Genomic DNA, 16,174 nt, shown 5'->3' with positions numbered 1-16,174 from the left:
AAACTTGGCCTAAATGTCAATCATACCGTACTACAGTGAAACCTGTCTATAAAGACCACCCAGGGGAGACAAGAAAAGTGGTCTTCATAGGCAGGTGGTCTTTATTTACAGGTTCCTTAAGCACATGTTTTAGTCAGAAACCATTTTCAAGGGAAACAAAAAATGTGGTCTTTGTAGACAGGTGATCGCTAAAGCAGTTTTTAGTGCATTTTAACTTTTTACGGAGGCCATGCATGGCGCCCCCTTCGGCCGCCATTTTAGCAGCTATTACAGTGTACAGTCAAACTTGTCTACAGGGACCGCCCAAGAGAATAACAAAAAATGTGCTTGTTGTAGACAGGTGGTTACTAAAGCAGGTTTGACTGTACTAGCTATTTTGTCCCATGGGTTTCTGACCACATCTAAGATTGTGGTACCCGTATTTGTGATGATTTTTCTATGTATTTCACCCTACTGGAGCCTCTTTCAAACCAACTATGAAGTGAAATGATGCAGTCAATGTCATTTATGTTCTTTCATGACACTTTACAATCAGACAAAAATGAGAAAGTTACGATTTTGTGAAAATTGTAATAACTATAAATGTGGGCTCTTCAAATTGGCTGAATTTGTAATGTGGTAAAGTGGCGGACAACTTTCCCACTTGTTCCAACACAAAATGACAAAACTTTCAATTATTCATAACTGTATGGCTCAGGAGGGTCTACCCTCCTTAGAGAACCTATAACAACATGCTACCCATAAAATATTTTGACTAGTGCCCCAAGGGAGAAAAAAACAGAAATTAATGATATTTTTGTACACAACAAACGGGAGAGTTATCCCCAACTACATGTACATCACAATTCACTGACAAAACTGCCACTTTGAGATTTGCTTAGAATAGTGATGTCATATTTCAAATAATCATAACTTTCTGAATATATTGGTCCGATTTATTTCAAAATGTTGTCATTCTATTTCTAATTTTTCTGCCTTCATACAAATTACTATTTTTACGAAGGTTGGATTGCCCTTCAAAATAAACAGAAATAGTCGGAGCCAAAATGATACTCTGTGAATCGAAGTCCAACATTCAAGCAACATTCCATTGTATATTTGTAAAATATCAAATTCCAGGTATGGACTGAAATGGAATTGATTATCATTCCATGCATAATCTGTATATATAATTTTTGAACTATTTTCTTGTTGTATTTTCTCCTGTGAAATATTGATCCCAAATATATATTTGCTTATTGCTCATTTACATTTTATCAGATGTATTTATTGTAATAAATTTATTTGTAAGACAAATTACAGTATTTTGTTTATTTTTTATTAGCAATCGTCTCGTCTTGTGGACGCATTTGCTCTTTCTTTCAGTAATGAATGGGGGAGTCATGTAGAAAAGGGTGGGGTTAGGAGAACAAGAAAAGATTTTAGGCCCCCCCCCCCTCCCTTTTCTGCAACCTCCCCCTAAATGATGGCCTTGTTTTTGGCATTCCCCCCCCCCTATTTCTATTTCATCACCGACTACTTTACATTTCTTTACAATTCATCAATTTATCCTACACAAACAGACTCTTTTCTTTCTGCCTTGCTCTCTCGCGGTCACCCTTTCTCTCTCTCTCTCGCAATGTAATGGGCAATTTTCTCTTTAAATTCCCATGTGTTTCACACTTCACTTATTCTGCAACTTTAAAAACAAAGCCATTTTATAATATGCTCATATTTCAATAAATTCTTTTTTATTATTCAACATCACACAAACTCACACATGGTTGTGTTACTAAGAATCCACTTCTCATTGAAGATGGCATTTTCAATTCTTCAAGCCCACAATACATGCTGACCCTTCAGGTATAAGCATTTATCATAGGAAAAGGAGGGCTGACAGAGAGAATACAAAATCTCTTGAAGAATGGACAAGGACACATTTCTTGAATTACTTTTTTTGTGAAGAAGGATTGAGGAGGTAGGCAAACCTTTCAGTTTGCAAAATTTGGTCTATCTAGATCACTGGTAAAACACTTTATGGTCGGTACATTCTAAATGTATGTGGACAAGTTTGGTTCTTGGTCTTCATAAACATACACCAAATATCTTGACTGAAAACGAAATTTCTGTCATCGAAGACAGCAAGATCATTGGGTTTCAAACTCTATGATTTAGAGTTACGGACACATTCCTACATGTTTCATCACATGGGTCATATTGAAGGTAACAGTCTTCACAAGAGTGCAGTGACCTATTTCACACAACCTGGTAAATAATTTGAATATGTACAAAAAGCTGATTTCATCAACATCATCCACTACTGGTCAAAGCACACCCAGGTGTTCCATGAGCATCTGACGTCGATGATGACGATGATAACGATGACTGGCCACATCAATGATGTCCACCACCTTCCGAGTGCTGTATAGGAGAAACAAATAGAACAAAAATGTTGTCAACAAGAGATGATAAATGACCACAAAGTTTATCAAGTAGACAGATATTTTATTACAGACGAACTGGTTCTCTATTCACCAATCACAAAAAGTACGCCCACTTTGGTACCATAGAAGTTTCATATTCATAACAAATCAAGACACCTGCAAGAAAATAGGGTCATAGATATTTAAACAAATTTGGTACATCAAAGTAAAAAAAAATACTTATTAGAAAAGACTGACTTTCTTTTCTAAAATTCTAACCATCCAATTTTCATCTTCATGTTAAGTTTATAAAACAAAATCAAAAGCATGATGTTCATGCACACATATTGACTAAAGCTGATAAATCAATGATTACACCAATAATGTTGACAAGTTGAAATCTATGTTTTGCTACCCTGACTTGATTACCAAAAAAGTGTCATTTCCAGTTTAAAAAACCTTGAATACATCAAACAAAACTCTTGTCTTGCTACTTTAATAATAGGAATGCTCAGTCCATTGTAGCTGATTGAGGCCAACTTTCCCTTTCTAAACTTCCAGCCATTTCATCTTCATCTTCATGTTCAGTTCATAGACACAAAAGCATGTTGTAGATTGATCAGACAACTCTGAGAAATCACAGGCCATACATCTTTGACAAGATGAAATAATTGTTGTGCAACTAGGCCTGAGTCGAAACGGGTCCCTCCCCGGGCCCCGACCATCGAGCTGAAACCCGGTTTTTGGTTTTCGGGTTTCGGGTTTTTCAAAATTAAATTTTACACTGATATTTTGAAATATTGAACTAAAAATATGCAATTCTCAAACTTACATTTCAATATAATCAAATAAATATGCTTTAGAAATAAGTGGATATTGTTTCAGTTGATGGTAGGTGTTTTTATCGCTCTAAAATTGAGGCTGCAAGAAAAGAATCACGCTTCGAGGTACCGATCGAGTGCGTTCAGAAACGGAAGTGGAAACAGATCTATGACCCACTGAAGACAGAGCAAGAAAGTGCCACACACAAGACTGATCAGACTATTGCAATTAAATCGTAATACTAAAGGCATTAATGTAATTGTCAAAATATATCCACAACATAATGGTTTACCCTTGATAGTTTGATGAAGGAAAATAAATTAAAGCTCTTGAAATAACATTGAAGTGCCTTTCGTTCGTTCTAAAAATGCGTGTATAAAATTAACGGCAAGCAAAAGTTTTGAGTCAAGCTTGATATGCATGTTTACATCCCTACACCGTCATCCGACCAGATCGGAACAATAAGCATTTACAGTTAAAAAACATCACGTAAGACTTGAAGGGACTCCAATTCATCAAAATGATCGTAAAATAATTATTTGCTTTGACAAATAATACTATAGATATTCATAATATCTTACAGAAATAATGATATTTCATGAGCTATGTACTCGATATCGAGTTCAGCTAGCCATCATTTTGAAATGAGACGTAATTGTCATGCAGAAAATGCGGCAGCTTGCAAAGAGGAAAAAATCACGTAATAGGCACGTGAATATCGCGTGATCTCAGGCCCGCGCTTTTTCCTCTCTCTGCTGCATTACCACCCTCTACAGTCTACTGCATGACAACTACGTCTCATTTCAAAATGATGGCTAGCTGAACTCAATATCGAGTACGTAGCTCATGAAATATCATTATTTCTGTAAGATAATATGAATATCTATAGTATTATTTGTCAAAGCAAATAATTATTTTACGGTAATTTTGTTAAATTGGAGTCCCTTAAAGTCTTACGTGATGTTTTTTAATTGGTTTAATGCTTAATGTTCCGATCAGCTCGGATGGCGGTGTAGGGATATATGTAAACAAAACTTGACTCGTAACTTCAGCTTGCCGTTTATACACGCATTTTTAGAACGAACGGAAGGCACTTCGATGTTATTTCAAGGGCTTTAAATTATTTTCCTTCATCAAATTATCAAGGGTCGTAAACCATTATTTTGTGGACATATTTTGACAATTAAATTAATGCATATTAGTATTACGATTTAATTGTAATAGTCTGATCAACATTTTAGTCTTGTGTGTGGGGCTTTCTTAACTTGCTCAGTCTTCAGTGGGTCACATTTCCACTTCCGTTTCTGAACGCACTAGGTACCGAAGCGTAATTCCTTTCTTGCAGCCCCAATTTTGAGCGATAAAAACACATAACGTCAACTGAAACGATATCCATTTATTTTTTAAAGCATCTTAATTTAATTCAATGGATTATTTTATTGTTTTGAAAGCAGTAACTGTCTTTTCCGTCGCATTATTACAACAGCAACTTAGTCTAACTCCCGCCGTTGCATGCACACAATTTTTAGTGTCAGTGCACTGAGTGCAGTGGTGAAAATTTCGGGTACCCGATCCCCGCCCGAAATTTTCAAGTCAAACCCGGGTTCGGCAAAACCCGTGATGACTCAAGCCTATGTGCAACCCCGTCAGGGATTGTGGTTACACGATGCAGAAATGGCTATACTTTGATTCAAATATTTGAATAAATTTACAAGTAGACGAGGCGTTCTTACCAAAGGGTTTTCAGGAAACTCGGCACGCTTTGCTGTGACAAGAAATCCAGGTGTTGGCTAGAAAAAAAATAGGAACAAAAGGCACAAAAGCAATTATCCACCATACATGCTTGTTAGCTCAATGTATTGTCTCCTTTCATCTAAATACTACAAAGTTACATGAAAGTTTTGCAATGGTAAAGCCGCTTCTATTTAAATACAGCCAAACCTGCTTTAGTGACCACCTGTCTACAAAGACCACATTTTTTGTTTCCAATGAAAATAGTTTCTCATTGAAACATGTACTAAAGGAAGTTGGCTACCAAGACTACCTGTCTACAAAGATCACTTTTTGTGTTTCCCTTGGGCGGTCGCTATAGACAGGTTTGACTGTATTACCAATTGCACAATAATACATAAGTCCACATTCTGCATACTCCAAGTAGTTGAAACAAGTGTACCTTGTACATATTGCCTAAGCCTATTCAGTGTATTCACAACTTTTTTGTTAATGCATACATGCTGCTGTACTGAAAAATTAGCAGTACTGGTAAACAAGAAGAAAAAAATTATTTGCAGGGATATCAGTTGATTAACCCAGTGAGCCTGTAAAGCGACTCCAAAATGTTGGGAATCCAATATGTGCTGTATAATATCATATGAAGCCTAACAAAGCCTGAAACAGGAAGGTGACAGGACCTAAATGTCTGACATTTTATGGCAAACTAACAATCCATGAATCCAAGCAGGCAATAGGCATTTTCCCTGCTCTCTGGCTCCTCCCACCGGCATCCCCCCACAGGCCCATACCACCACCCCCTTCCTATAAAACCCTCCTCATCCACCTGACTTGCCAACAAATTTGATCAAATCCAAACGACTTTCGAGAGCCTACATGTAGTACCTCAGTCACACCATCAAACCATCTCCAGACCAACAACCAGCCAACATTCATTGGGGGCGTTTCACAGAACTTGTCATCAGTGACAAATGACAGTTTTTGTTATAAGCTACTGAAATCCCTGCTTCTGATTGGTAATCAGCAGATTTGTCACTGATTTTTGTCATTTGTCATTGAAAAAAGGCTTTGTGAAACGGGTCCCTGTTGTCGGGCTAATGTTGGTTTCATTAGTGAGGCTGGGGGTGTTTAAGAGATAGTCCAAATAAACAAAGTTTATACTCACTGCTATATGGTACTTGACTACATAATGGGTGAGCCACATGGGAAGAACAAACCATTTGAAGTAGAAGCCACCTTTCCAGAGGAGGGGTCGTATCCTATTGCCCTGTAGATGCAGAACAGAGATTAAAATGTTAACATAAAAATGGATACAAAAGTACACTAGCGCCCCCGTCCCAATTCCTCCAAGTAGGGGCGCTGTAGGGGCGCTGGTCCGAGGATGAGGATCATCCGCATAAACGAGGATATCCTTGTAAACGCGGACAATTTGCATCATAAAAAATAATGATCATCCTGGTTTTGCAGCGTTTTTTTCATCGGCGCTGTGCAGGTTTCACGTTCCCGAACCACGTGCTGGCGATGCGAAAAACAGATTCCACGTAATTAATTAACTCCAGTTCAAAGTCTACTTTTAAGGATGTCCGTCTTCCCAAGGAATTATCGCTTGTATTTGTAACGTGAACGTCTCTGTACAAAGTCAAAGTAAAATGCATCCAAAAATCATCTCGGAATCCGATTTTTGCATGGCCATCGACATTGTGCGGATCGGAAATCAGAAATGTCTGCAAAAAATGTGAACAAAACTCATTTATGCGGACCATGCTTATTCTTGTACACGTGCCCCTAGAGGTACTGATTATGAATCGATGATGAGCATTACGGTCGCTAACTTCACGCAAGCGCACAGGCCAGGCCGCACGAGTTGCGCCCTAAACCCACCGTCGGTATGCACTTGTAATTGTGCAGCAGTTTGCCTTGAAACCTGTGACTGTGTGAGAAAGTGTAGATAGACCAATGTCTTCCTTTTTTACTTTCACAATTTCAGGGAATATCCTCCAAAAAACTTGAAAAAGATGGACTAGTCTAGGTCTAAATTAAGATTAAGAAAATTGACACGAAACAGGTGAGAAAGATAACGACTTTTTAAAATCATGACCGTTATTTGAACACTTGTCAAAAGATTTATATGATTTTTGGTGTCTCATAGTAAGGTATCTCCGGGCGAGAGTTACGGGTCCAAAGTATGGTCACAGTCACAGTCAGTCACAAGCACCAGAATTTCATGTTGAAAACTCACGGTCAATTTGTCGATGGGGTTCAGCATCCGCTGGAACGGCTCTCTGAGCCGCTCAAGGAACGGATTCTTCGGTCTCCATTCCGGTCTTGGTTCATTTGGGTGAAGCTCTTGATCCCTCAACCAATTTCTCCTACGCTGCCTTTCTTCTCCTACCCATTTTTCTAGCACATAATCACCCTTTGCCCACTCAGGAAGAGTAGGTTTAGAACCTGCAGGAGGCCGTTTATCTGGACGAGACAGCGATCTGATGGGATTCGCCATCTTTCCTTCACCAAACTGTGTTACTTTAATAAATATATCACCACGAGATGGCGCTGTTCAAAAGCGACCGCGCGCAAGGACAAGATGCACGACTTGGTTCCATTTTCAATAACTGCATGTTTTGATAAAAGCAGAAAAATGAAACAAACTCAGTCTTTTGAACATTAGAATACACGAGGCTGTGTGGTGACCAAGCAACGGAGCTCTTTTTGTCATAAGCTTGACTTTATATGAATAAAAATATACTTTCATTGAAAAAAGATAGCCATTAATTGATCATCGTGACCCTTCATTATTTTTGCGAATATGTAGTGGGGGGGGGGGGGGGGGGGCAAATAATAGATCCTTCCAAGTTTATTAAGTCGGGTGATCGACATCCAAATATAATTTGAGTCCGGTATAGGAGTTGTTATATCAGGCCTAACAAAAATATGTTGTATTGCCCTCTAGCTCTAGGTGCCAAAACATGGGTCGATCGGTCGGAAATACCTCCACATTAATTATACCTTTCTTTTCCTGGTGAGCTACAGCACGTCTGAAATAGCAACGCATTTGCTGGTAGGGAAAGGCGGCGCTGGCGGGGGGGGGGGGGGGGGCACATACAGTGCCCCCATTTTTTAAGTACTCCCAAAAGTGCCCCTTTTCCCTTTTAATAACATCCCTTTTTAAGTCCATATTATATAAGCACACTTTTTACTTTCACATGTGCTCCTTTTCCTATAAGTGCTCCTTCTTCATTATCATCAGTACCCATGTTCATATCTGGTCAGTGCCCCTTTTCAGTTTCGATAAAAGCCCCTTTTCATTGATAATTTTCCTTTTAATTAACAATTAATGAGAAGTGCCCCTTTTCCTTTCTAATAAGGAACCTATCTTCTTTTCATAAATGCCTCTTTTCACCTCTTATAAATGCCCTTATCAAAATCTGACAGGTGCACTATTTCCGTCTACAAATGCCCATCTACCATTCTTATAAGTGCCTTTTTTCACCCCGGCCTGGTGAGTGCCTTTTCCCATGTATAAATAGTGCCCCATTTTCACCTCTGATGATTACCTTTTTCTTTTTTAACAAGTGTCTTATCCCTAATTTCGATGTGTCCCCTTTTCCTCTCATCATTAATTGTGCCCCTAATTTAAAGCGGTTTAAGAGCAGTCCCCCCCCCCAAAAAAAAAGCTCACTCGCTACACTCAATCGTAATTATAGATGGTCCAGTTGTCCACATTGCTGGCCTTAACCTCATTTTTGCTCGATGCCAAAAAGCAACAAAATTTCAGGCGTTAAGCATGTTTAGATCAGCGGTAGAGCATTTGCCTCGTGACCCCGAGGTCCAAGGTTCGATATTAACCCTTTTAAAAATTCTTATAAAGCTCTAATTGCACAGATTGCAAAAACTTTATAAAGCATTGAAGCGTAACGTTAGAGCAAATCAATATCAGGAATTCGGGGTGCTCCTGTGGGCAACATGCCGAGATACCCCTTAACCCTTGCTTGCTGCTAAAAGCCAACAAATTTAAATGTTGCTCGTGTCAAGATAGGATGAAAAGGAAGAAGAAGAGAGGGAATGGAAAGAGAAAAAGTATTTAGAGGAAGATGAATATAGAGAAGAAAATGAAGAGGAGAACACAGAACTTAAAGAAAGATGAGGAAAAAGGAACAGGAAGGGAAGGAAAGTCAATGAAGAAAAAATGAAGAAAATAAAAGAGTGAAAGTAACAGTTGTGAGGGATCAAAGCAACTGAGTGTTAGTATTTTGTTTTCTTACATTTCCAACCCTCACAAAACTTTATTCCTATTCCATTTTACTTTAGGTTTTGGGGGCTAAAATAAGAATTGGGGGTCGGGGGTCGGGGGGTCGGGGGTCGGGGGGTCGGGGGTCGGGGGGTCGGCCATAAGTCTAAACCATGAGGGGGGGAAAAATCACACACAAAAAAAAGGAAAGAAAGAATACAAAACAGAAGAAAAGAAGAAAATACAATTTAGAACAAAAAAATCTAGAGCAAATGAACTGCATCAATCAAGACATAAACAAAAGGATGAACTTAACTCACAAAAATTAGTTTTAGAAGTAGTTTATTCCATCATCCTGCAATGATGTGGTGAGAGGCAAAAGGGCTTTAACCCTTTAATATTACTATACAGTATACGCCCTTTTGGTTCTCAGCACACAATATATATAATTCAACAGGAACGCAATTATTTTCGAAAAAATCAGCTCGAGGGCAAATTCAATACCATATTGTACATGTACATCCCATAGGAATCATGTTTGGATTACAAAGTGTATCATTTTCATATTTGCAGGTTTCAACAGGTGACACACAAGGATATTGAAAACGCCTTGGGTTGATTTTTGTCGAAAGTAGTTGGGATCATGTTAGACTCTCTTAATGTGAAAGACTGGACGGTTACTAGACATTTCAATATGTACAGATATTCATAAAATACTACTGCACTGTTCTACTTGAAAGTTCTTTACTGATATTGGACTTTGATCTGCAATTTTAGTTTATTTTTTAAGAAAAGTAGATGGGAAAGAGAATAAGAAAGAGACGAGTATGGTAAATGGAAGGGGAGATAGAGAGGGACACAGTGAAAGGGAGAGGGAGGGGAGGAGACAGAGAGAGAGAGAGAGAGAGGGGGGGGGGGGGGGGGGGAGAGAGAGAGAGAGAGAGAGAGAGAGAGAGAGAGAGAGAGAGAGAGAGAGAGAGGAATTAGAGATAGATAGAGAAAACACAATAACACACAGACATTTTCAGAAGTGAAACTTTTTTTTCCTTCATTTCAGGACAGGAGAATTCTATGTCAGCTCATTCGTATATCTCAGATATGGGAATAAATAGAATTTTATATGGTGAGGGAAAGAAACTGAAAAAAACATTTCTACTGACCACTTGAAGTGTGAAAAATATATACAATAGCCACTTTACATGTACACCTAGTCTTAGTACAAATTTAAAAATAAAGTACTTGAATTTTGAATTTCGAAGATATTTAAGCATTTTTTTTTTCTCCACTGCTATTATGGTCCCCTTTGAAGAATGAACCGTAATTTTAGTAAAAAGGACTATACATTCAAACAACAAATTTGCATCTACCAAAAGGTCTACAATACAAAATAGATTTATTTCAGGTTACATACAGAAAATTACAAGTGATACAAGTTCACCAATCAAGCTAATATCCTAAAAACATAAAATTGAAATATTGAAATAGAATATACATTTGTCTAGTGGAGAGGGTCCACATTATATTGGGTAAAATGGGTTGCCAACAAAATATTTTGCAACCTGATATTTTCTTTTCCTCAGTACTACCATATTTTTGATCGTCCAATTTAGGGGCTGACGGAATTGTGTCGTTGCGAACATTGGAGAAAATACTGAAGAGTTTCAAACATCATTTAGTGGATTCTCCTTTCTTCAAAAATTTGTGAAAAAATAATGGGTTTATGGCAATACATCAAGAGTTCTTATATTGAGCTACAACTGAGCTATGTGTACATACCATTGCTCTTGCTTGTTTTCAAATTCATTATAAAATATTAGTAACCATGCCACACTAAAGGATCATCACTTTTGAGTCTTGATAATCGGTAAATGACTATGGACTGAATGTAATACAAAAAAGGTACTACCCTATCATTTAGTAACTCACACAACAGTCATTTACAAGTACAATGATTAAATTACATGCATATATTAAAGCTTCAAGAAGGAAAACCTTATATTTCATAATTATATACATTTGTATAGAAAGTATAATTATTTCTCAGAGTCACTTTAAAAATATATTACATCAAAATAAAGCAGCCATATTTATCTCATAAGATACATTCCTTACATGCAAATGAAACAAATATCAGTTAGGAGAAAATAAGAAAAAGAAACAAATAATGATAACCAAAAAAGCTAATACTCAACCTGACATTTAGCTGATAAGAAGGCAGTACTATTTTACACAGAGAATTAATATCATTGATAGCAGCCTGAACATCTATATTCAGGAGAGTCAAAAATATGTGAACATGTACGTTCGGCTTGTTATCATGAATTCCTTGAAAAACACATGTACTGCATTTCTTTATCACATTTCATATAAATATTCTACCATCAAATAAAAAATGTAACAGCCAAATGCAATATAATTTGTCATTTGCATTGATTAACAGGCTACACATTCATGCCCTAGATTCTAAACACAATTACACCCTGTTTCCTGAGTTGTTAACTTCAAGCTATTCTTCTTAAAGCCACACAGTCCCCTGTTTCCACGTGTATTCACCAACACCAAACGTGGTTGAATTTATACCGACATGACCGATTAATGTACGTATACAGGTCTCCTGGGGAGCTGAACTGTGACCCACCGAGAAAGCATTTCACCTTGCCTTCGAATCTCGACGGTGAAGGAAAGTTACAATGATTAGATTTCTTATAGGGAGGGCGCAGAACAATCCTTGAGACCAGTCGATCGTAAATACTGACGACTTTTGAGTGATTGATATGTAAAAAACTATTAATGGGTTAACACCCGAATGGTGTTAAATACCCCATGAGAACAGTGACTATGGGTCTTTAAATCCTTTGGCTAAAACCAGTGTCACCCATTCTACACTGGGGATGATTTAAAAAAAACCTCTCATAATAATAATTGTAGGAAAGTGAAAAATTATCAAAGAGCCAAATAAAATGTAAAAGGGGGACTGAAAAACCAACTTTCAGTGTTAAATATACAACATGTTCTTTCCATTCAACAGCAATATGATATCAATCATTTTCTAAAACATAATCACCCATTCTTTCAAAACAGAGGAAATTACAAAATGTACTGTATTGCCAGAAGAGCAGTGTATTAATGTGATTTAAAACCTTTCCATTTATCTCTAGAAATAAATTACCATATTTCTTGGGAAATGCACTTTGTGAAGTGTTCGTAAAATAGACTATGGTCTTAGACATTACATCATTAGTGAATAATAAAGTGATAAGGGTCATCAATGACGCATCATTACTCAAGCAGAACCCTGTAATAAAACTTGAGGGAATTTTCAATATATTTAAGGGACCTCTGGTTTAGGTGTAGTGTTGGCTCTAGGAATAAAGATTCTCTTTGTATACAACATTACCACAGAGAAATTGCCAAAGCAGCATACGTCATACAACTGGTCATTAGGGTACTTTCGCAAACACGACGGAAGGCAAAGACAACATTAACGCGCGCGAAAAACAATCTGCGCATACGCGAACCAGAATTTTCTCCTTCTTGTTCATTTTCACGACCGTACGCAGCCATGATAGCGTTCGTTCCCTAAACACGACGGAAGAGCTGTATCGCCGTAATTCTCCCATCGACTTTGCTTCCGTCATCTTTGCGAAAGCACTCTATTCCCTTAGGAGTACTGTTTGCCATGATGTTTAAGAGCAGAAATCACCAATCTTCATCATCACTCATCGTCTATGATGAGTCCTCGATCCTCGGCGGCTTCATTGCCCTGTTCAGCGTTCCTCTGGTTCTTGGCCCTCTCCGCTTCGACCTGTCTCGCTACGAAGACGTATCGGGCCTCCTTCAGGCAGCTGCGACAACGCGCCGTACGCGGGTGGTGATACCCAAACACCTGTGAAAGAGAGAGAGAGAGCATGAGTATTTATGGGTCTGAGGCCTGTTTCATAAAACTTGTCATCTATAACAACTGCTAAATTTTTATGACGAAATTGCTCTCAGCCAATCAGATGCCATGATTTCAGGAGCTTATAACTCTAACTTGTAACTCGTTATGGATATCAAGTTTTATGAAAAAGGGCCCAGAGAGTCACCTATCTTCACTACAATGATTTTCGGCAGCAGTGGATGACACACTTGATACACTCTATAATGAATCACCTAAATATGTTTTTTATTCGATCCCTGTATGGAAACAAATCTATTCCGTCATAGGCACAAAGAAAATGAAAGTTTATTAAATTTTCTGTACAGAGCAATTTTGAGAGGAGCTTGCAAGATACCTCACAGTGGTGCTGATTGTATTTGATTGACAGCAACTTCAAAAAAAAATCATAACTTTCTTATTTGATGGGAATTTGCTAAAAAGTTTCAAGGACCGGTTCCTCTCATTATTCTGCTTCTATTAAAGGCATCGTTTTACAATGTTAAATCTGAGATGCATGGTCCTATGTGTTATCAGTGTCTGTGACATGGTGTAATATGAAGCCCTAAAAAATTGCACTTCAAAATGATCATGAAATGCCTCAAAAAAGTAAAAATCTTTGAGTAACCGGTTTTACCATACTCATTTTCCCATAAAGACTGCAGTGTTATGAAAACCGTTAGGAAAACGCAAAATTTGATTTGCATTTCAATCATATATATCTTGATAATCAGACAGGCGATCGGCTTGAAGGTTCCTGACTGGTTGCTAATAGAGCCAACTGTTGTAATGAATGGGATATTTGATGATTTGAAGGTGAAGTCTGTAAATAACATGACCTGCCCTACCTCTTCGCAGACATCCTGCCACTTGATGAACCAGTGATAAGCTTCCTTGTAGTCCCGTCTATCTTCATACATGATGCCTATGTTGAGGTAGAGTCGACTCGTCAGGACGCAGAACTCACCGTACGCCTGAAGACACAGGTCCAAGGCTTCCATGTAGAGCTGAAGACAGACAAGACAGATTTAAGTTACCGCACAATGTTCAGGAAATTTGCGACTGCATGGTTACCAATTTAAGGATCTAAAGCTTATTTTTCACTTTTAAAACTCCTGGGGGGCATTTCACAAAACTTTTCATCAGTGACAAATGACAGTTTTTTGTTATAAGCTACTGAAATCCTTGCTTCTGATTGGTTATCAGCAGATTTGTCACTGATTTTTGTCATTTGTCATTGAAAAAAGGCTTTGTGAAACTGGCCCCTGGTATCTAACACAATGTGGAAATGCAGCAGAAACGGATATGTTGAATGCTTGTCTTGATAAACATTCATTCAAAGGAAATACAGGTTTAAAGCCCCACTGCACTACCTATAGCTACTTGCGCCCTCTATACAACAAACAATGCATAATCGGTGACCATTGGTCCCGCATGATCCTCTTTTTCTTATGTTAATTGAGAGCTGAGTTGATGAAAAAACCACCTGTCCAGTGACCTTGCAGGGTGGTCTAATCCCTCCTGTACACTAGTACAGATGGGCTTTAAAACTGCAAAGGAATTTACTATGCTCCTTACAAAAAGGGCAATACATTCTTCATAATGCAAATACACATAGATTGTAGCTATCCTGCAAATGGGACCTCCTTTCTTTTAACATCCTATCCATAGGACTGTACTCACATCCACTTGTCCTTGACAGCCTCTCTCCTCCAGGACTCCTTTGGTCATCGTCGCATCGGCAAGATGACCGTCGGAACCAAGCTGAAAACAAAAATGAAAAGTCATTGTTCAAGTTAATCCTCACTTGTAATACTAGGACTACTCACAGAGAGTGAGAGAGAGAGAGAGAGAGAGAGAGAGAAATTAGCGAAAGAGAGTGTGTACGTTTAATTCTTAACTTGATGCGGACTGAAAATTTAGCCTACTCAATTGTTTATAAGGATTGCATTTTCATTTATTCATTAAATTTCAACATTAGTAAAACAAATGAAATACCACCGACCAGTGCCTGGGGATAGCCAGAAAGGAAACTTACTTCCTGTCATAGGGGTTGTCTTCGCAAGCCAATGGTTCCATATACAGATATATTTTATGATAATTATAATAATAAAACTTGCTTTACCCCGGGAAGTGTCATCAAATCAATGTTGTTCTTCCTGCAATTATTAGCCCAATAATTAACACGGCCCGTCGCATAAAGCTTACCATTGATGGTAACTTTGCCATCAATGGCAACTACCATGGTAACAGGGCTCAACAGCCAATCAAAATCAAGGTTTCCATGGTAGTTACCATTGATGACAAAGTTACCATCAATGGTAAGTTTTGTGCAACAGGTACACCTGGGTGAAGGGTGGCAAATGTGGATGACTGTCTTGCCAAAGGACACTGGTACCTGGACAGAATTTGAACCCTCGACCCTTGAATTGAGAGCCAAGTACATAGCCACTAGGCTACAACATCTCCTTTTACATACAAGTACAGTCAAATATGTCTAAAGCAACCGCCCAAGGGAAAAACAAAAAGTGGTCTTTGTAGACAGGGTTCTTTAGTACATGTTTCAATGAGAAACCCTTTCAAGGGAAACAAAAAATGTGGTCTTTTTATACAGGTGGTCCTTGTAGACAGGTGAGGTGGTCACTAAAGCAGGTTTGACTGTACAAGTTTTTGTACTCTTTTTTTTCTCTCACCTTCTTGAAGATGTCCATTGCCTTCTCGATGTTGACCTTGGCCTCTGCGAGAGCTTCTGCTTCGCTCAGGGTGTTGTCCCCACCACACTCCATCCAGGCTTGGAGGTTGAAAGCCAGCTGGATCAGTGTACGGCCATGCTTGTACTACGCGACCAGAGGACAAAGATAAGGGCGTTGAATAACATTTCTACCAAATTGGCAACACAGGCATCTTTTTATATTTTTTTTGACTGCAATACATTTCAAGGAAAAGTCATAATTTTTTTCCTAACAAGAGTTATAGATTTTAAAACTGTATAATACTATTCCAAAAAATGAAACACATTCTTTGGAACTGCAATACTATTTCAAACAAAAAACACTTTATTTTAGCTGCACCACT

At 38.2% G+C, this 16,174-nt stretch overlaps 2 protein-coding genes across 2 annotated transcripts in view; both read right to left on the bottom strand.

Annotated features, from left to right (window-relative positions):
• Positions 1-1,708: 1,708 nt before the first annotated feature.
• LOC752983 (NADH dehydrogenase [ubiquinone] 1 beta subcomplex subunit 6) lies at positions 1,709-7,488 on the bottom strand. The gene is made up of 4 exons (XM_001180805.4): positions 7,195-7,488; positions 6,121-6,222; positions 4,958-5,014; positions 1,709-2,400 (listed from the first exon to the last, which is right to left on the bottom strand). Exons 1-4 carry the CDS (start codon positions 7,453-7,455, stop codon positions 2,374-2,376), a joined length of 447 nt encoding a protein of 148 aa, XP_001180805.3. The 5' UTR covers positions 7,456-7,488; the 3' UTR covers positions 1,709-2,373.
• A 3,828-nt stretch (positions 7,489-11,316) lies between these two features.
• Positions 11,317-16,174, bottom strand: part of LOC752994 (telomerase protein component 1) — a 31,841-nt gene continuing 26,983 nt past the window's right edge. The window contains exons 21-24 of the mRNA XM_030996268.1: positions 15,793-15,936; positions 14,783-14,863; positions 13,948-14,106; positions 11,317-13,069 (exon numbers count right to left, since the gene is read on the bottom strand). Of these exons, the coding sequence (XP_030852128.1) occupies positions 12,899-13,069; positions 13,948-14,106; positions 14,783-14,863; positions 15,793-15,936 (555 nt within the window). The 3' untranslated portion in view covers positions 11,317-12,898. The remainder of the gene's footprint in view (positions 13,070-13,947; positions 14,107-14,782; positions 14,864-15,792; positions 15,937-16,174) is intronic.

Source organism: Strongylocentrotus purpuratus, unplaced genomic scaffold (assembly GCF_000002235.5).
Source record: "Strongylocentrotus purpuratus isolate Spur 01 unplaced genomic scaffold, Spur_5.0 spur5_scaffold_3, whole genome shotgun sequence".
Taxonomy (NCBI): Eukaryota; Metazoa; Echinodermata; class Echinoidea; order Camarodonta; family Strongylocentrotidae; genus Strongylocentrotus; species Strongylocentrotus purpuratus.
This window is presented reverse-complemented; position numbering and strand designations above follow the sequence as displayed.